This window comes from Papio anubis, chromosome 4 (assembly GCF_008728515.1).
Source record: "Papio anubis isolate 15944 chromosome 4, Panubis1.0, whole genome shotgun sequence".
NCBI lineage: Eukaryota > Metazoa > Chordata > Mammalia > Primates > Cercopithecidae > Papio > Papio anubis.
The window spans coordinates 43,891,382-43,912,840 of NC_044979.1; the positions used below are offsets into that span (position 1 = coordinate 43,891,382).

The following is a 21,459-nucleotide window of genomic DNA, read 5'->3' on the forward strand; positions in this document are numbered from 1 at the left end:
CCTTATTACACTGACAGCTAACAGTCCCCTATAAATTATGTCTTGAGTGTCCCGCAAAGAAGGCAGCAGCCACCCGGCACAACGGAGACACAAGCTGCCAAGCCCTCACCACTTTCAAGAATAAAGAAAAAGAAGTCACATTCGACCGAGTCTCTCTCCTTCACTTCTTGCATATGCAGCTGAGCTGCCCCATGGAAGCTTGGAAAATGTGTGGGCTGTGCATTTGAAAATGTTCCCACACCCAGCCAGCCTCATTTTTCTGATGATCCCTCTATTCAGCCAAACTCACACTACAGTGGGAACACTAACATCAATTCCGTGAGAGCCAGCTGTCTGCCTCTTCCACGGTGCTCAGAGAGCCACACAGGACTCCTGGAATGGGAGCCAGCCCGGGCCTGACTCAACACAGATGTTCCCCTCCTCCCATGAAGCTCTGAGCCAGAGTCTCCTTTTCCAGGGCCTATTGTTATTACAAAAGAGTTTCTGGGCCCCCAAAATGTGCGAGATGCTTAAGCAAGAGGAAAATACACATTTTCCTAACTTCAGAGTTAAGACAGACAGACATTAAATTACACAGAGATGGCCAATGACTCTGTGGGGAAGGCCAAAGAAGGAAAGTCAGGCAGTTCTGAGAGTTTAGTATCAAAGGAGTTGGAATAGCAGAAGCTACCACAATACAAAACTTTCAAATGCTATCCAGAATTGAGTCAGTTTTAAAGATGATATAAAATGTTCCACTTCTGCAAATCCAGATATCAATTTTTTTCTGTTGATCCAACAAAGTAGACTTTGTCTAGAAAAGTATGACTGGGAAAATAACAAAAATGGAGTTTTTGAAATTTATAATCAAAATTCAGAGTCAGATTTCACCCACCAATATTTGGAAATGCTTGCCAGCTTATGTTTCAGGCAGGAGTGGCATTGCTATCTTTGGCCGGTATCTTTTGTGTATCCATTTATCTGTCAGTTTCCCCAGCAGCCCTTTCAGAGGGGGGTTTAAATTTCTGTATCGCTTCATTCCTTCAGTGAATATTAGTATGAAACTAGACAGTTGTTTCCTAATGTTCCAAAGTCCCATGGGACAGGGTACATCATTATCTCAATAAAGAAACTCATGCAATTTACAATATATTTGATTTGATACCCACTTAACCAATTAAACCATAGAGTAAATCATTTTAATTCATTCTTTTTAATCGTATGGATTCTATGACTAATGTGAGCTTAACCAAATAATATAAACACATTTAACACATTAGCATGACTCTCCATATTCTTATTTAATAGTGTTTTTTGTTTGTTTGTTTGTTTTTTCTGAGACACAGTTCGCTCTGTTGCCCAGGCTGGAGTGCAGTGTGGCGATCTTGGCTCACAGCAAATTCCGCCCCCCGCCGCCCCCAGGTTCATGCTATTCTCCTGCCTCAGCCTCCCAAGTAGCTGAGACCATAGGCGCCCACCACCACGCCCAGCTAATTTTTTTGTATTTTTAGTAGAGACGGGGTTTCACAGTGTTCACCAGGAAGGTCTCAATCTCCTAACCTCATGATCCACCCGCCTCGGCCTCCCAAAGTGCTGGGATTACAGGTGTGAGCCACCGCACCCGGCCTAGTGTTTGTGTATTTTATTGTTGTTGTTCGAAGAAATCTTACTCACATTTTCCTATTGTGTGCCCTAGGAAAAGAGATTAAGGAAATAAACCAATTAAATGAAGCACACACTTAAAATTGTAACAACTGAAAAAACAAAGTGAGAAAACCATTTTGCTTCCCAACAGACAGAGGTAAAATTGTCTCTAGAACTTCTTCTAGTGCTCACTAACTCTGGTTGCTAGGAAGTCGGAGATAAAATGGGCCAGTTATTCCACAAAATCATGTGTTTCACAATAGCAGAGTCAATATTAGATAAAAGCTAATCAATATATGTTTTTGAGATAAATGTTTACTTGAAATCATGTTTATTTGATTCTTTGGATAAAGCTATATAAATCTTCCTCCTCACTAATTTCTGAGCCTCATTTCCTTCCTTCCTACTCCCTTCTCCAAGACGAACGTCTATAAAAGCCAAAATGGTCCTAAAATTAATATAAAACATACTCATTTTTACAGTTTTTGTTTGAAACCTGGAAATTTCCTTCAATAGTGTTTTTATTGTTGTTGTTTATTTTCCCCTAAGTTGGACACTTCCTTCTTTTTTTCTAATTTATTTTGTTTAGTTTTCAGTTAGAGACAGGTAGTGGCATTCTAGAGAGGAAAGAAATGTTCTAAGTTTCAAAGTAAGTGTAATGTGGAAGACAGTAAAGGGTCAATAGTATGAAGTTATTTAAACTAAAGAAATAAGTTTTAAAAATAAAATAAACATTTGATCCCAGAAGTAAATTCTCCTTTACCCACTCTGAAAACCTGAGAAGGAAACATGGTACTTTGGTTACTCTAAAGGGGAATATCAAAAGATTTACTCTCTGTGCTCTTCCAGGTGTGGCCTAGCAGCAATATTTACACCTACGTGTTTGCTATGTCCAATAATTCATTGTATGGCAAATTCACCTTGAACACACCTAGGGGAACTTAGTGACCAGAACGTGAGCTCCAGGAGCTCGAGAGCAGAACCTCACATGGAATCAGCATTCTGATCAGCACCCAAAAGACATGGTATTGCAGGGCATTCAAAGAGTAACATGAAAATAGACCAAAGCTTTTGTATGCAATTTTAGGAAGAAGACTATCACAAAAAAATTTTAACCAACAGTGATAAAATATTAATCAAAAAAAAATTTAGAGTCAGTTAGCTAGGAAAACAGAGACCACAGTAGCATTAATCTTTTAGCTCCACCATCTTTCTCTTGTTAGTTTCTCCATCCGCATATACTTAGAGTTGTTTGACTTCCGCTTAGTTGCTACTCAAAAAGGAACTGAATTTTGACTAAATCTCTCTGAGAATAGAGTCCAACATTTACGGGTCAATTCTTCTTTTCTGAAGAAAGACAACACTGACAGCATTATGTATACCCTAGCTTTAGCTCTGTAATTTAAAATATGAATGAAACCACTTTTAGATAAACTCTGTCGATTTACGGATTTGTAGCAGAATTATCTGGGACAATTTAATGAAGAATATATTATCATAGTCATATCCCAAAATCACTCAAAGTTTTTTCTAAAAATACTTACTTCTGATGAGTTCACCATCTGAAGGATTTCCCCAAATGGACTGGTCTTGCATCTCTCCATGTGTGAAGTGGCTGTTGGTAGCTTGAGTTATATCTTGCTCAGTATTGTCTTTATCACATTTTCCTGAATTAAAAAAGATACATTTAATATAATTGAATTTATATATTTTTCTCTTTTTTTAGTATATACATTTTTCTAAATGCTTCCAAGTCTGCCATAATGTAAGGATATAGAACAGATCTACCTCTATTGACTGCTGTCTATGTTATTGACTCAGTAACAGGTATTTACTGAGCACCTACTATCAGCCTGACATTAAAGAACCAGAGATGTTCATGGTAAAAATAATCTGTTAAGTTTACAGTAAACAAGTAATTTTAATACAGCAAGTGATGTGCCATGATAGAGAAATGTGGGAACGTTACAGGAAGGATGAAAGTGAGTGAGTCCATGCATGTAGAGGGTTGAGCAGCGGGGAAAGGAGTGAAAGAGAAGAAGCTCTGATGAGTGGTAGAGATGAAAGTCAGCCCGCAGCTGAATGAGGAGAGACTGAGTAGTGAGGAGGTATAGAAAGCAACTATAGCATTCTCTCTCTAGAAAGTGAAGAAAAAGTCAAGGACTGTGTAATGTATCCTCCGAGAAGGGGGTGTTTAGGAGGAGAGAATCGCAGGTGGGTTTATGGGTTCTCAGGGAGAAAACCAACATGTATGGAAACGTAAAGTCTTTGGGAAGCATAAGCCAAGCCAAAAGCAAACTGGCAATAAGGTAAAATGCATGCTATGAGAGGTCCAGATCACCAAAGAGGTTCAAAGGAAGCAAAAATACTCATCAGGATTCAGAGATCAAGAAAAGCACTGAGAAAAGGGTACATGTTGGATGGTCTTTAAAAGATTATTTGGATTTCCAAAAGTCCAGATGGGAGAAAGGCGGAAGAACAGCACAGGCAAACTCCAAAAGCAGACATTGGGGCAAGAGTTCCAACTCTGGACTGTGAAAGACTATGAGTAGAAAATTAGGAGAGAAGACTGTGAAGGTTTGATTAGAGACATTGTGTGAATATTATAATGCTAAGGTGAGAAATGTGGATGAAATTCAAAAGCAAAAAAAATAAGTCAAACTAGCCACTGAAGCTTTATGAAATGCCTTATCAGAGCCACGCCTTAGTAAGATTAACAAACTTGTGCACACTTGTGATTCTCAGTTCTGGATGCACTTTAATTCACTTGGAGAGTTTTTTGTTCTGGTTTTTTTTTGTTTGTTTGTTTGTTTTGTTTTGTTTTGAGACAGAGTCTCGGTCTGTCGCCCAGGCTGGAGTGCAGTGGCACGATCTCCGCTCACTGCAAGCTCCGCCTGCCGGGTTCACGCCATTCTCCTGCCTCAGCCTCGCCAGCAGCTGGGACTACAGGTGCCCGCCACCATGCCCGGCTAATTTTTTTGTATTTTTAGTAGGGACGGAGTTTCACCGTGTTAGCCAGGATGGTCTCGATCTCCTGGCCTCGTGATCTGCCCTTCTCGGCCTCCCAAAGTGCTGGGATTACAGATGTGAGCCACTGCGCCAGGCCGCTTAACATGTTCCTGGGTACCAGAATCAAAGATTCTATTTCAACTGAGGGAGAAGAGGTTGAACTCAGATGATTCCATTGGAGTATGGATACATCTAAGAGGGAGAATACAGTAAGGGAAACTAAAGGAGAGACTTCGCAAAGCCCATCTTGAAGTTGATAAGAGTATAATTAACTGGATAACAAGATGGAATAGGGAGTAAATGTGAGAAACTAACTAGAGGTTTGTAGAGATAATCAAGGAAGGTGGGGCTGGATATGACCAAGTTCTCAGTCTGGATTTGACTGGGAAAGCCTAAAAATCGGAAGACCAATTTATTCTTTCAGTAATATATATTTTTGCATAGTAGATGTTTAAGCATTTTGCTAGTTGATGAGGACACAATGAATTATGAAATGCTGCCCAGGCCTTCTTGGAGTTTACAGTCTAGTGGATGAATTAAGTATTGGACATTTGAATTTGCAAGTCAGAAAAAAGGTGATAGCTAGAAATAGTCATCTTTCTAAACTTGATTTCCAAAGCCATTCAAATTAATGACTCACTAAAAGAGCGAATATATTAAGAAATATCAAGAAGAGTACCAAGTACCAAGAAGAGTCCGTACAATTAGGAAGGAGTTAGAGAAGTAAGAAAAACTGCATGATGTTAAGCCATGGAAGCAAAGAAAGGAAAGAGATTCAAACAGAAGTTGTTAGTCAACCATGTTAACATTTCCAGTGGAAGGAAAAAATTTCTGCACATGCAAAAATTTTTCATGTACCATGGGGATTTCACAACAATTAAAAAGTTCTGCCATGAAACAAATTTCAACACATAAAAATAGATGGACACCCACTTGGGACCAAGTCCAGAGGCTAAGGTCTCTGAAGCAAATGGGGTCTTAAATTCCAAGGATTTTTATAAACAAAACCATATTCAAATAGCAGTAAAATATAAATTGAAAATATACTAAACCAATATGTTCTAGATTTATGTAACATTTACTCAGCATTATCATAGAGAAATGTAATCTTCATGAGATATGTTAGTTTCAATTAAAATCTTTACTTTTTTAAACAACTCCAGAAATCTTTCCACTGCTACAGTCAACTCAAGGACATTCTGAGATTATCAATAAAAGAGATTTTTCATAGAAACTCACTAGTAGACATGAACTAGCTCATCAGCAGAGTCCTAAATACTTGCTGCCATTGTTATGTAGCTGACTGCCGCCAGGTGTCATGCTAGTAGGCTTGATTTAATTAGTAACTTTAATTGAAGCTGAATGAAATTAATTATATAATTTTGAGCTGTTCAAGTTTAATTCCATTAAAATTAATTCATGGAACCAAGGCATTATGAAGCATTGCTGACTAAAAGAAAATAGGTATGAATAAAGCCTCTAGACACACTTAACTCATATTTGAATCATGTCCAATATTCGAGTGCTAAACACAGACCCTCTCAATTCTCCATTGAATAAATGAAAATGCCATGTGGTCCATATACACATAGATGTGCAACTATATAACCCACTCTAGGTAAAAAATAAAGTTCTTCCTGCTCTAAACTGTTATTAATGGACAATTTATCACATTTTTTAAAAAGTTTCCTTATCTGTGAAATTCTAGAATTAGGTGATTCCCAGTGTCCATCTCAGGTCAAAAAAGAAAAAAACTATCATTCTCTGTCTGATTCTATTCAATAAATAGTAAATAATATGCAGTTACTATTAATTCACTATTCTCAATCTATTCAACTTTACTTCTCTTGAAAACTAAATGTCTTGGCTCAAAAGCTGGTCTCAGGGTTTTGCTGTGATCTGCAGCACCCAGCCCAAAGCAAGATTCAGAAAAGGTTCCCAACAAAAATAATTGAAATTGACTGTTGCCAATTGTCCACTTGTACAAACTAAACTTCACTTGACTGTTCTGTGACTTTCAAATGTATGCATGTCATTTTATTAATATATTCTTACTACTTACTCATTTCAGTGAGCTACCCATATGGCAGTCTCATAAATGGTGGGCAGTTACATATAACACTGAAGAAATGCTCTGAAGAGAGATCAGGATTTATTGATAGATAATTGTAAGATGGCGACCATGATATCCAAACATGAAACCAACCTTACTAAAGCTTTCAATTGGTTGAGTCAGCCACTACTCATTACAATAACAAACTGGAAGTTTCTAGTAACCAATTTCTATTATCAGAGTAGATTTTTTGTGTTATTTCTGAAATGAGAAACAGAGAACTCAGCCCTGGTTTAATAAATTTCACTCTGTATAATGGAGGTTTGTAGTTGCAACTCAACTAGTAGGTAGGCCTGAAAGATAACCCATAGGTAGTCAGGTGATTTTGGTCACGTATGAAATCAATCTGTACTTTCTACAAGATTTCTATTTACATGTCCAACAGGCATACATCTCCCCCACCCAAAGTAGCAATTTTCTCTTAAAAGGAGGCCTTCATTATCTCAACAATGCTGTCCTTCTAAGCCAATGGTCCTTTACTTTGGCTTGGGATCAGAACCGCTGTACAGTCCTTGAAACATAAACATGCACAGGCCCAAGCTAAGAGATTTCAACTCAGGTGTGTGTGGGGCTGGGGGAGTGATGTCATCATGATATATGGCCCCGCTTGAGGGGCACTATTCTAAGTGAACTCTTATCTTGTACTACACAACTATTTATATCAAGAAAAAAAAACTTAGGTATATCAAATATTGAGATACAGACTTTGATACTCATCCCCTTGTCACAGTATTCTAAGTACTAGAAAATAGATTTGTATCTAATCATTGAATTAATATAGAGGTATTTATTTCTGTCTCCATGTAAGGATAACTATTAAGAATACAAAATCTGGCTGGGCATGGTGGCTCACGCCTATAATCTCAGCATTTTGGGAGGCTGGGAAGGGTAGATCACCTGAGGTCAGGAGTTCGAGACTAGCCTGACCAACACGGTAAAACCCCGTCTCCACTAAATACAAAAAATTAGCTGGGCATGGTGGCGCATTCCTGTAATCTCAGCTACTTGGGGCCTGAGGCAGGAGAATCGCTTGAATCCAAGAAGACAGAGGTTGCAGTGAGCCAAGATCATGCCACTGCACTCCAGCCTGGGCAACAAGACTGAAACCCCATCTCAAAAAATAAAAAAGAATGCGAAATCTGAATTATATATCATGCTAATCAATTCTACTAATAATGGGATAAAAGAAATACGTTTTAGATTTCAAAATAAAAATTGAAGATGCATTAAAAATAGTACTAGATCAAAGGATAGTTGAACACCACTGGCATCTACTTCCAAAGGCTAGCTCCTGAGCATCCTAGTATGTCTACTCTGGACAAACAAGTGACGAAGAACTACTTTTCTCTGGATGAGGAAAAAGGCTAGTTCCCTGGCAACAAATCTTCTCACTGGGGAGACCAAACACACACACATAAACAATCAAGCAACTGCAAAACAGAAGGTAGTGACAACTGCTCCAACATAATTCTGGCTCAAAGGCTGACCAGCTGTGTGACTGGGACTCATTGTCTTCATCCTCTTCATCAGGAAATTAGAGCGTTGAACTGGATGAACGCAGAGGCCTTTCTGGCTCTAAAATTCTGCAAATCTGATTCTGCACAAGAACTAAACAATAGAGCCAAAAGCTCATACACACGCAGAAGAGTGTTTAAAATGGAGTCGAGGAAATCATAGAAAAGCCATTGTAGGGCATTGGATTTGAATTAATTCTCAAAGAAAGTGACGAACATGAATTGAGTGAGAGTAAATGGAAAAAGTAAGGGTTCCAAATGATCAATTTAAATACAATATGTCCTACTCAGAAATGACTGTCTATCTTACAGAATCAATACCCTTTATCTTCCTGTTTCTAAAGAAGGGCATGAATGGTAAGAAACAATCTTCTCCAATCTCAATTCTTCCTGTTGAAGGAGAATGAAAAATATTCAGGTAAATAGAATTTCTGTCTAATTTAAAATTCTATAACATTTTACCTAGTTGGCATTATCTAAATTTAAAACTTGGTAGTTCTACTTGTCTACAACAGTTGGAGGATAAAATAATAAGATGGTAATTAGCAAGAGAGAAAAATCTAAGAACATTAATAATAAATTAGAAAATAACATATAAAATATGATATATGCCACATAACAGCCACTCAACTAATATGTGTTTGTTACATAAGTTTCAAAAAAAAAATGTTTTATTTGTTGAAAGAATAATCAATGTTTGGAATTATAGTACTAATGGTTTTCAAAGGACTTAAATATATAATATTTATTTGATCTTCAGAACCATCAACAGTGTAATAAAGAGAAAAACTTAGCCCAGTTTTACTGATAAGAAAAACAGAATCTCAGAGATAGATATACAGTTGGAAACAGGAGGATAAAATCCAGAGTTGGAAAAGATCTGCAGCTCAGCTAGTTTCATATCCCACTCAGTGTAGAAAGGTCTACCGTAATATTCAGCCCTTCTCCAAAATTTCAATGATTGCTACTTCACAAGGGGACACCTTGTATTCTTGGTCAGATTGGTGCATTAACAAGTTATTCTTTTTTTTTTTTAACATAAATCTGCTATTAAGTCATTTATAACTATTCTTAGTTCTGCCCTTTGTAGGTAGAAATAGTAAACTTTACCTTTTCTACAAGACAATTGTTCAAACTATTGAAGAGGGATATTTTTCCAACAATTTATGATCAAGCAATAATATTATCTCCATAAATGAATGCTTTTAACAAATAATATTATAGTAACAGAAGAACCTGAGAATGTTGTTCAAATTTCTGTACATGCCACAGTTTTCAAAAAAATGGGGGCAATATTGCCATTTAAAAGTCCAAATACTTGAAGTCTTCCTGATGAATAAAAGGATTCTCATTAGTGTCTCTGGGACAGAAGGACTCTCTCCTAATTTTACGCTGCACTAGAGAAGCGACTAAAAGCAAAGGATCTAAAATCAGGGTGCCTGCGTCCACCACTAAAGATGTGGATCTTGGACAAGTTAATCTTTGCCAGTTTCTTCATCTTTAAATGGGAATAAAAACAGTCTCTACCTCGTAAGGTGGATGTGGAAATAAATGAAATCAAGCCAGGAAAGCACAGTGTCTGATATAGAATAAGAGCTCATTCACACTGGCTATTGTTATTACATTAAGTGTTATTGCAATAAGCACCTTTTTAAAACATGCTATAAATAAATCATAAGGAGGCTGGTAAGGGCAGTATCCATTCAGTAATCTCTATATGAAAAACCAGACAATAAGTATGTTTCCAGACTGAATACAAGGAAAAGTATTGTTTCCTTTGAGTAGCTGTATGTTATTTTTTTCCTTATAGACAATGAAAAGTATATCCTCCAAAAGTTTTCTTTTGAACGCACATCTATATACAAAATTGAATAACTGTGTTTGACCCCACAGCCTATACCTATACATTCTGATTTCCCCAGGCTTGGGTTTCCTAGTCTACTTATATTTACCGTCATTCTGTTTTAATCCTTTTTTTTTTTTTTTTTTTTTTTTTGAGACAGAGTGTCGCTCTGTCACCCAGGCTGGAGTGCAGTGGCCAGATCTCAGCTCACTGCAAGCTCCGCCTCCCGGGTTCACGCCATTCTCCTGCCTCAGCCTCCCGAGTAGCTGGGACTACAGGCGCCTGCCACCTCGCCCGGCTAGTTTTTTTTATTTTTTAGTAGAGACGGGGTTTCACCGTGTTAGCCAGGATGGTCTCGATCTCCTGACCTCGTGATCCGCCCGCCTCGGCCTCCCAAAGTGCTGGGATTACAGGCTTGAGCCACCGCGCCCGGCCTGTTTTAATCCTTTTTAAAAAGTATTCCTATAAGCCACCTCAAATATTCTACTGAACCAGGCAGAAGTGTGTGTAAACTCACAAACCAAAAAAACAAAAACAAAAAAGAAAAATACATTTTCTACTTGTTACTCATACTTTATTTGCTTACTTCAAGAAAGACTAATATAAATTATGTTCCTTGGCAGGAATCTTTATAAAACCTCATAAAACTTAATCAGTGTAAAATATACTTCTATTCTTATAAAAAGGAGTATAACTAGCTCTCTTTGTGTTTAAATTTTGAGACTTTTGCATGTGAGCTCTCATACACTTCCATTAAATATTTGATGATAATCTATGACAGAGCATTTGTAATCTGCATATTATATATATTATTATTGTTGATATGCAATTTATAGTCATACCTCCCTTATCTATAACAAACTTGCTTTAAACAATTTCATATTTACTCTTCCATTAAAACACCAGCATTATTACAGATGATCGATATGTATTCTAGTTTATGAAATTTCAAGTAATCTGAGACTAAAATCTCTGGGAAAAGTAACCAAAAAAAAAACTAGGTCTGTATTTTCCCCGCAGCTCAGAATAATGTGGAAATTCTGCAAATGTTTCCCAACTGTAACCTTTAAAAAACCAAAGATAAGGCAGCTTTCAGGAAGACCTGAGGCTCTGGAATTTTACTTCTTCACTGATCCAAAAAAAAAAAAAAAAAAAAAAAAAAAAACCCTCAAGCTTAATGACCTTTAAGGAACATTGCAAAACCAACCTGCTTTGCCTAACATTCTAAAATGGATTAAAATCGCATTGTCCAAAAATACACGTTAAGATAACCAAAGCATTTAAACAGATGAGTGAATGAACATATGCATAAATTTCAAGATTTTGCAAACACAAGGAAGTTATATAATCATACACTATAACTGTTTGTTGAGTAAGTCAAATGCTTAAATCAATGTAATTTAATTAATTCATTGCTATCAGTATTTTGAAAAAAATAAGACTTCTGAGCAAGATCTAAAATATATTCCTTTGAAGGGCTTCTTATGTATTTAGAAGCATACGGTATGTTTAGACCCAAAAGAATGGCGGGCAAATTATACTGACTCAATCACTTTATAGGTTTGGGGTAGGTAAAAGGAATGGAATATGCACAAACAAAATTGGAAAACAAATTACAAAATTATATGAAAATCCAATTGAGTATAAATATGCAAAGAAATAGGTACAAAGTGCAGCAATCATTTAACATACATCTCAATAAATCAGGGCTCTAAATTCATGAAGGGAGAAGGAAGAATTGTGCGCTTTCCACTTAAGAAAATAAGCGCTTGGGACTGCGCGCGTTGACTCACGCCTGTAATCCCAGCACTTTAGGAGGCCGAGGCGGGTGGATCACGAGGTCAGGAAAACGAAACCATCCCTGGCTAACATGGTGAAACCCCGTTTCTACTAAAAATACAAAAATAATAGCCCGGCGTGGTTGCGGGCGCCTGTAGTTCCAGCTACTTGAGAGGCTGAGGCCGGAGAATGGTGTGAACCCGGGAGGCGGAGCTTGCAGTGAGTGGAGATCGCGCCACCGCACTCCAGCCTGGGCGACAGAGGGAGACTCGCTCTGAGAAAAAAATAAAAAGAAAAGAAAAGAATCCCTTGGATAACAGCAATCTGATATGAAGACCCAGGACACATCTCAGTCATCTTAGTCTCTTGCACCTTTTACATCTAAACCTACTTTTCCTTACCCTAAGAATAAATTTTTAGGATGATTGACCTTGAGGCACAGCAAACTCCTTCCTTCTTACATACAGGTTCAGTTATGTTTATTCAGCCAAACAATATGTTCATACTAAAGCCAAACATTCACGGGCTTATGAAATCTGGAGTTAAATGGGCTCTCAGAGGCCCCTCTGACAACCTGATAAAATAAATTCAGATGAAAACATTCGACATTCAAGAATAGGCCAAGGACTGTAGGTATGAATACTTACAGGGATAGAGAAATGGCCTCAGAAAATAGCTTACTCCACTTCTGGTGTTTAAATTATTCGGACCTTCCTCACATTTGGCTAAAATCTACTTCCCTAAAATTTTCACTGATTCATCGTATTTTGCTTTTTGCAAAATCAAACAAAGTAAAAAAATCAAAGTCTAATCTTCTCTCCATTTGACAGTGCCATATTAGAAAGTATCTTATGTTCCTCTGTTTTCTCTGTGCTAAATATGCCCAGTTCATTCAATGGTTTTTCAGAGGCATCACATTCTAATCACTCTTATAGGCACAATAGCTTTCTTAATCTTGTCTAGAAAACTATCATGAAAGAGGTTGTCTGATTGCCAAAATCCAGAGACACCATATCTATAGCAGGTCCCTTAATTGGCAGTCTATTAACTGCATTATAAAAAGGAATGGAGGCTGGGCACAGTGGCTCACGCTTGTAATCCCAGCACTTTGGGAGGCCGAGGTGGGAGGATCACAAGGTCAGGAGTTCAAGACCAGCCTGACTAACATGGTGAAACCCTGTCTCTACTGAAAATACAAAAATTAGCTGGGCACAGTGGTGCACACCTGTAATCCCAGCTACTCAAGAGGCTGAGGAAAGAGAATTGCTTGAACCTGGGAGGCGGAGGTTGCAGTGAGCCAAGATCACGCCATTGCACTCCAGCCTGGGTGACAGAGTGACACTGCATCTCAAAAGAAAAAAGAAGGAATGGAAGATTCACATCCATCTTTAGTCTTTCAGCATGGTAACTTGCATATGCACCACAGTTTAAAAACCTTTCTGTTACCTCTCAGTTACACAGAGTTATTTTATCAAGAACACTTTTAGTCTCAAGCTCTCTAGTTAAGCAATGAACCCTTACTTGGCACTATTACAAGAATGAAGGCTAGTGGAAATGAAAAGTGAATCAAAGGAGGTTGTTTAATCTGTAAGAGCATTTCAGAGTTATGATTTGAGTCTGATCTTGAAATAAATAGAGGACAGGGAAGAGTTTTTCAAATAGTGGTGAAGGCACAAATAAGATAATTTAAGTGAATTTGAAGTATATTGAAATTAATTTCTGGGACTTCAGAATGGTAGATATAGAATTGAAATCAGAAGGTGTGTCCTCTGTCAATTTTCATAAAGGCCCAAATTAGGAACTTCTTATAAACTTCACTAACTCAGCCTCTCAATTTCTGGGCCCTCCCCACCCTTCCTGTGGAGGAATTAGTTCTTTGGATTCTCCTCTAAGACCACAACCTATATTCTTCTGGCTCTACCATCTTTGCAGTCTCATCAGCTTCTACAGTTTCAGTAAATTTCAGGAAGATAACTTGTAGATCCATTATCCTAGTCCTGACACTTATCCTGAGCTACAGATTTGAAGTTTTAACTCTACATAAATATATCTTTAGCAACTCAGACTCAAAATTTCCCAAAATTCATCAACACTTTTCTTCTCTTCCTGCCTGTTTCCATAACTGTTGCCTGTGTCTTAGTTAATAGTAGTCACAGAATCTCCTTCAACTCTTTATTTTCTTTTTATGTCGCCTATTCCAAAATAATCAATTACCAGATCCTGCTAGTAATAACACCCCAATTTCTCGCAAATCTATACTTTCTTTTCCACACCCACTACCAGTGCCTCAGTCTCTTTACCCTCCAATCAAAAATACTTTCCTAACACCAAGATTAAATATGTTACTCCTTAGCTGATGTACGAATTATATCCATTTTGCATATTGATGAAAAACTGATATAGTTATTTGAACACTGTATATATTTTATGTTGTAAACTCCCATACTTTCTCATGCCTAATAATTTTCTCTTGTATCCCCATGAGAAATAAATAGTACAACCCGTCAGATCTTATGTATTGCTTGGATAATGAAAGAAATAAGAACTATGTTTATAGAGACCCAAAAGCAGTGTCTACGTTTACAAACACCAGAAAGATCAGGCTGATTTGCCATGAAAAAGAGTAGGAGGACAATGCCTCGGAGTGGCAAAAGTAAAGAGAGGAAGCTGGTTCCTTCATACTCTGCCAGCTAGTTTCAGAGAGCCTGTCACCCGCTCGACCACAAGGTACCTTAGTTTCAAGGCTCAACCCAGCATAATTCTCACCAAAAAACCCTACAAACTGTGTATTCTTTAACTATGGTCACTAGCAGTCCAAATTAGACACAACTGATTCCTTCTCGCCATCCTGAAATCCTCTCTCAAACTCTAAATTTACCTGCTCCAAGATGATACCAGTAGTTGGCATCTGGCCATAAATTAATCTGTCACATGGCTGTTATTCTAATCTTGAATCGATATTTCAGTAAGAGGTTGCAATTTAATTTAGTAAACATTTGTGTCTCATCCTCTCTCATCCTGTTGAGAAATTCCTTGTGGACAAAACTATACATTCTTAATTTTCACAGGACCTTGTAGGCACACCGAAAAGTATTTGTGGGCAGGGTTTTCCCATTCAGATCTCTCAATAGTAAAATATATGTGCTAGCATAAAAATTAATTTCAGACTTTGTTCCTGAAACTAATTGGGCATAAAAGCACGTGTATATGAATCATCTCACTTGAGATCATGTGGGTGTGAATCTGAAAACAGAAGTAGACTGTAAGTAAAAACCACAAACGAAATTAAATTCATGTTAAAATAACTCTTCTCATAGTTTCTACTTAGCAAACCCTAAGTGATTAGAAGAAGAATCTATAAAATATAACTAGACTTCAAAAACTTAAGGTTAAAAAGCTTTCCTCCTACAGGACATGTACGCTAATGTAAAAAGAAGATATTAAAAGTTTAAGTAACTTCAGTAAAGTTACTGGAAAGACAAAGAGAGAGGGAGAGGGAGGAGGAAAAGGGGAGGGAGGGAGAGAGATCAAGTATCCAAAACACTGGTGCATACACATAGCACTGTTTAAGACAGAAGGGCTGCAGCATCTTTCTTTGATCTACTCTAATGAATCACTGTAGTTAAACTGTCCAAAATCTAGAATCTAGTCAGTACATAATATATTCTCTTAATAAAAACCGAATACTTTGAGAAGTAGAAACATAGAAATCACTTGATTTATCCTCTGCCTTTGTACAAGAGAATACTTACATTGTCTCAGAAGGATAATCTGGTTGAATTGTTTTTATCTGTTTCATGTGTTGTTGTTCTAAATAACTTTGTATTTGCAAATGGCCTAACTTTAGATTGTGTCAATTGAAGTTTCCTTGTTATCCCCAAACCTTTTATTATTATAGAAATATAATCCAGTAAAATAATCGTACACTGTTATTAGGCCTTCTTTCCATGAAATCATCTCAACAAGATCCAGGAAACGAGGTTCAAAGAAACAGGAAAAGCCTTTACACACCCAAAAATTCCACAGCTTCCCTCATAGCCCTGTAAAGGTCACTCAATCATATATATTAAATCCTTGTATGTGAACTGACCAAACAAAGCAACAGCCATAATTTTTTATCGCCAGAAGTCTTAGTCTGTCAATCGCATTTCTGGTCTCTGGATTATCTTCCCAGCCTGGAATACAAGACGAGTTAACATAAACACACTCTTCCCACACATGCGTGATACACATCCCTTGTCGTCCTCTCATGACTCCCACCCTGCCAACCTCTAACCCTGTGCTAACTGCAAAATCCATTCTATCTGTTTCCCTTCCCAAGCTCCTACATGCTCCTTGGCTGAGAAAGACAATCAACCATGCTGATCACTTCCACTAAGAATTCATGCCATTCAGTCCTAGTTAATCTCTTCGTGTTACCCAGCAGACACTTTATTTGCCGCAGATTGACTACCTCTTTAATTCTTCCCTCTTCCAAATCTTTTCCAGACATCTCAAATTTCTTGATTCATCATAACCTCCTTTTCTCTCAGAAATTGTTACTATTTACTTTGCTGGGATATAGGCCCTCAATATTTATTTTCATATCAAATTTTGTCTAGATTATCACCTATCCTTTTCTCCCACCTCCATCTCAAAGAGGAACATTCCCAACTTTCCAAACACTGGTCTCTTCATCCCATTCCTTCCCAGAATTTTTATCTTTCCCTTACAAATACCTACTGCACCACTTCCTCCTTCCTCCATCTCCTTTCTTCTTCAATTTCTCTCTATCTTCTGCTTTCTTCTCATTAGTGCACAGTGAGTGTACTCAATCCACTCATCCAAGCAAGAGAAGACTTCCATGCACCCTGTTTCTCCTTAAACAAACCAAAACTCTTTTCATCTTTTGTATCCACCAAATATCCAATGCTCCTGTGACTAAGAAGACTCAACAGCTCTTCCTAGGTTTCCACTCAGGCTCCAAAGCAAACTTATGAATTACCTTAAATTTCTACTTTTCCACCATCTCCCATATAAAATATTTTGCCCAACCACCGGCCAGGAACGGTGGCTCATGCCTGTAATTCAGCACTTTGGGAGGCTGGGGCAGGCGGATCACAAGGTCAGGAGTTTGAGACCAACCTGGCCAATATAGTGAAACCCATCTCTACTAAAAAATACAACAAATTAGCCAGGTGTGGTGGCACACACCTGTAGTCCCAGCTACCCAGGAGGCCGAGGCAGAAGAATCGTTTGAACCTGGGAGATGGAGGTTGCAGTGAGTCGAGATCACGCCACTACACTCCAGCCTGGGCGACAGGGTAAGACTCCATCTCAAGACAGATAGATAGATAGATAGATAGATAGATAGATAGATAGATAGATAGACAGACAGACATCTATATCTATATCTTTTACCCAATCATATCAATTCATCAGAATGTGGACACTGTGCTTGGTCTCAGGAGTTTCAAAGATGAATAAGTAAAAATCTTTTCCCTCAGGGATTCTCACAGCTAACTAAAGCTCTATCCTACTTTTGCTATTGTTCTTAAATCAATTTCCTCAATTTTACTCCTGCTAATGCTGCCGTAAGTCCTCTAATCTTTTGTCAGCCTATTATAATCACTGCCTCCACTCTTGCTTCTTCCTCCAAAACCATTCAATGAACCGTCACCAGAACAGTTTTCCTAAAAACACCAGTGGGTCCTGTCCTTTTCTTCTTAAGAAAAATCAGTGGTCACCAACTCCTACAGAAGAGATATGCAAGCTCCTCAGCAAGAGAATCAGGGCCCTCCTGAACTGACTTTAGCCTACCTTGTTCTGTGCCCCTTCATACAGCCCATACAATGGTCTTGGTGAAGTACCCAATATTCTGTAATCATCTCCCCCAAGCCTTCTTTGCTACCAGGTATCTCCACAGAGCTCAGTCCTACAACCATGCTATGCTTCCTGGTCCAACTCAAATGAAAACTTTTCTTGAGGCTTTTCCGAATCCCCTACTAGAGACATTTTCTCTTACCCATGTTCTGCCATCACACTTTCTTTGTGCCTCTACTATGGCACTGATTTCCTTAATATGCCAGCCACAGGCTCAGCATGTACCATGCTATTCCTTAGAACTTTTTTTTTTTCACAGTTCTCAACTAAAACAGGTCAACCTCTCCAAATGCTTTCTTAAATTTACAGATATATCTTCTTTAACCACTTCCTTCCTCCCTTTTTAGTTTTTTTCCCAGTTACATCCTTCTCTTACTCATTTAGTTCTTTTTTTAACAAAGGGAAAATGAATATGCCCAGCTGATAAGCCCTCCACTTGTATAACTAAAATCATAAAATGTACATTAGGTCCTTTAGACATAAAAAATTAGAAGTATAAGTTAAAAGACTCATTTTCTAAATTGAAAATGTTCCCAAATCCTCTTTCAAATCTACATGTCTTTCTATATTCTTCTGATTAAGCCTGTCCTTCCTCAAGCAACTGTATTCAAAAAGTGTTTTAAACCAATTTGTATTCAGTTTAATTTTATTCTTGGTTATTTGTATTTGCTGCCAGTTTTATAATAGTATGTTTTCTGTGAGTTATTATAGGCACACACAATTTAATAAAACTTAATTCTAACAATCTTATGACATTTATTAGGGAACTAAATATAATTTATCACTCTGTTTCTATGAGAAAGTAGAATCCAGGTTCCAAAAGTCCAATTTACAATGGAACACAACTCATGCGAAAACTGGAGACTTCTTTCCTTGTTTTGCCATATGTTGGAGTCTCCAAAGTATAGGATAGCAAGAATATCTGCTGAGATAGTAAAATAAATATTAAAATTCTATTTATTTAGTCTGTTGCCCTTTTTAAATTTTACTTTTGCATTTCTTTTATAATGTTCAAAATCTATTTGTATTATACTGCATATAATTATGAAAATAAATAAGCTTTTTTGAGGATGACTATGCAGCAGTATTTTGAGGATGAATTGAAGCATACGATAAAAATCTTGGAGAGGATCATTAGAGAGTTTACATGGAGTGATAACAATTTAAACTTTGGAACTTGAAAAGCTGAACTTTTAAAAAGCTTTCTGAAGCCTTTCCCTCCAAAAAAAAAAAGAAAAAAAGAAAAAAAAAAGACTTTTTAAAAGTCTTTCAATATAACACATCTTTTCAGAGATTAAGGCCTATAAAACAATGGTTCTCAACTGGAGTTAAGAAGCACCTGAAGCTTGATTAAAATGCAAATTCTTGGCTCTTACATCCAGAGATCCTAATTCTGTAAGTCTGGGATGAAGCCAAAAACGTCAGTTGCCTCAAGGATAGCAGGGTTTCTCAATCTCAACATTACTGGTGATTCTTTCTTGTAAAGCCTGTCCTATCCTATGCATTACAGAATGTTCAGAAGTGCCCCTGACCTCCACTTACTAGATGCTAGTAGCACCCCCATTATGACCATCAAACATGCCTCCAGATATTGCCAAATGTTTCCTGAAGAACAAAATTGTCCCCAGTAGAGAACCAGGATTAGAAGCTGTTCAAAGATGACACATTTTGTGAAATGCCATCCTTAATCAAAAGGATAAAATAATATGATAAAAATAGAAGACTACAGATATGTACAAGTATACATTATGTACATTGAAATAAACTGGCTTCCCAAAAAGAAAATCTGATTAGCCTCTATAAGCTACTGACAACTCAGCTAAGCTTCTAAGTCAAAGCTCTTCTTATGTAATTTCAACTTGATTTTCTCCCCAGCTTCTATTTTAGATTATTTTTAATTAACTTCACTGGCATTTTGCATCCTGCTAAGAGAAGTCCGCCTAATAGTCTCAGAGGACTCTCCCATGAGAGAAGAGTGCATTAAATCACACATTATCACATTAAAGTATATTCCAGCACTCAGAGTCCAACGGTCTACATCTTGGCAAATGTAATGTGGCGGGGGTTGGGGGAAAGATACAGGGATGGGAACAAGCTCAAGTGATTCATGATATCCCAAGCCTGTTGTCAATGAATCCAGCCCTATAAAAAAGTTGAACTGACTCTCTACTTCAACTGCATTTATCACAATGGCATACAATTTATGTTATAATTTGTGCTTCCACCCTGATTTCTTGCTAGTGACTGAGTATAAGACCTTGGGCAAGGCACTTAAATTCTTTGGACATCCTTTCCCTTATCTAAAAAATCAGCAGGCTGGATTAAATTATTTCTAAAGACCTCTCCAGTTACAAATCTCAAACTTATGAAAGAAGCAATTAATTCAAAGGCTCTTTGGATTATAGGAGTTCTAGTAACTATTGCACCAAAGGTCAAATACCTACATTTTCAATGTTGTTTTATAACACAAATTTTAAAATACTTAATCAAAACAGGACAAATGGCAATTAGAGGGACCACATAAACAAGATCCATTCTCTCTTAAAATAAAATTAAGTATAATTCAAACGGCTTTTCTCCTATCAAGACATGTATACAAGTACTTTGCATGAGAAAGTAAATCAACATTTCACAAGGTAGTCACAAATAAGAATATAGCTTTAAATTGCATGTTTACTTTCTATTTTCTGTAAGAGAGATCACAAATCAGCTGCTCAGAGGCCACATCCAGCCTACAGTGGTGGTTGTTTTGTTTGGCCTGGACAAAATTTGCGTTTAATTAGTTGCAAACCCTTAAAAATGGAGAGATAACACATACAGATCTGGATTTCCAGTATCACTTGAAATATCTGAAGATACTAACCCACATGGCAACAATTAGCTAAAACTGAGGAATGTTGTTTCCTGGTCCATGAGCTCTCCAGTTCCCTAAACTCCCCATTGCTCCATACTGTTTGACATCTATCCTGGTTCTCTCTTACAGCCTGGAGCATGTAAGCTTGTGTCCCTGCTCTGGAACTATTTTCAAAACACATGGGAAAGATTTGTAATGCTTTTTAATGCTTTCAAAACAATAGAAAAGCTTGCAGAACCACAGCAAAAAGGCAGAAATTTTAAGGAGGGAGAGTATGCGCTTAATATGGACAACCTTTCTAATTCTTAATGTTAATACTAGAATGGGCTGCACTACAGGTTTTTTTAACAAAACACCTAAAAGGATGTAGAACTGAATTTTAGACTTGATGTGGAGTTCAGATTAGAGAATCCCTAAAATTACTTTCAACTGCAATGTTCCATGCCTTTGGTTAACAGTATGGATAGCTCATCACAATATAGTACAGTAATAAATGTAGAGCTTGTAAATGTCATTATTAACCTATATATGTATATTTAACTTTGCAGAGATAGACTTGATCATATCCTTCATGTTCCTGAAATAATTTTTTTTCTGTTAATTTGTATTTAAAATTCCACTTTTCTTACTGACTTTAATATAAAGAATTTAAAAATTGGGTTTCTATTAACTAAGCAGCCATATCCTACTGAAGAATTATTAAGCTATTCTTCAGAAAGGATGACAAAGAATCCAAGAACAGAAGCAAGAGGATAAAAGAACTTGAGAAAGGGCTTAAGAGTAGAGTGGCCTTCGAGCAAAGCTTCTTCACAAATGTCTTTATCAATAAAACCAACCTAACCAAGCTTCCCTTGAAGCGTTC

The 21,459-nt window shown here is 37.3% G+C and overlaps 1 protein-coding gene across 4 annotated transcripts in view; it reads right to left on the reverse strand.

Moving 5' to 3' along the window:
* Positions 1-21,459, reverse strand: part of MDFIC (MyoD family inhibitor domain containing) — a 113,466-nt gene that overhangs the window by 88,965 nt on the left and 3,042 nt on the right. For all 4 annotated transcript variants that reach the window (XM_021935102.2, XM_009203724.4, XM_009203723.4 and 1 more), the window contains 1 exon segment: positions 3,168-3,290. In XM_021935102.2, the coding sequence (XP_021790794.1) occupies positions 3,168-3,290 (123 nt within the window).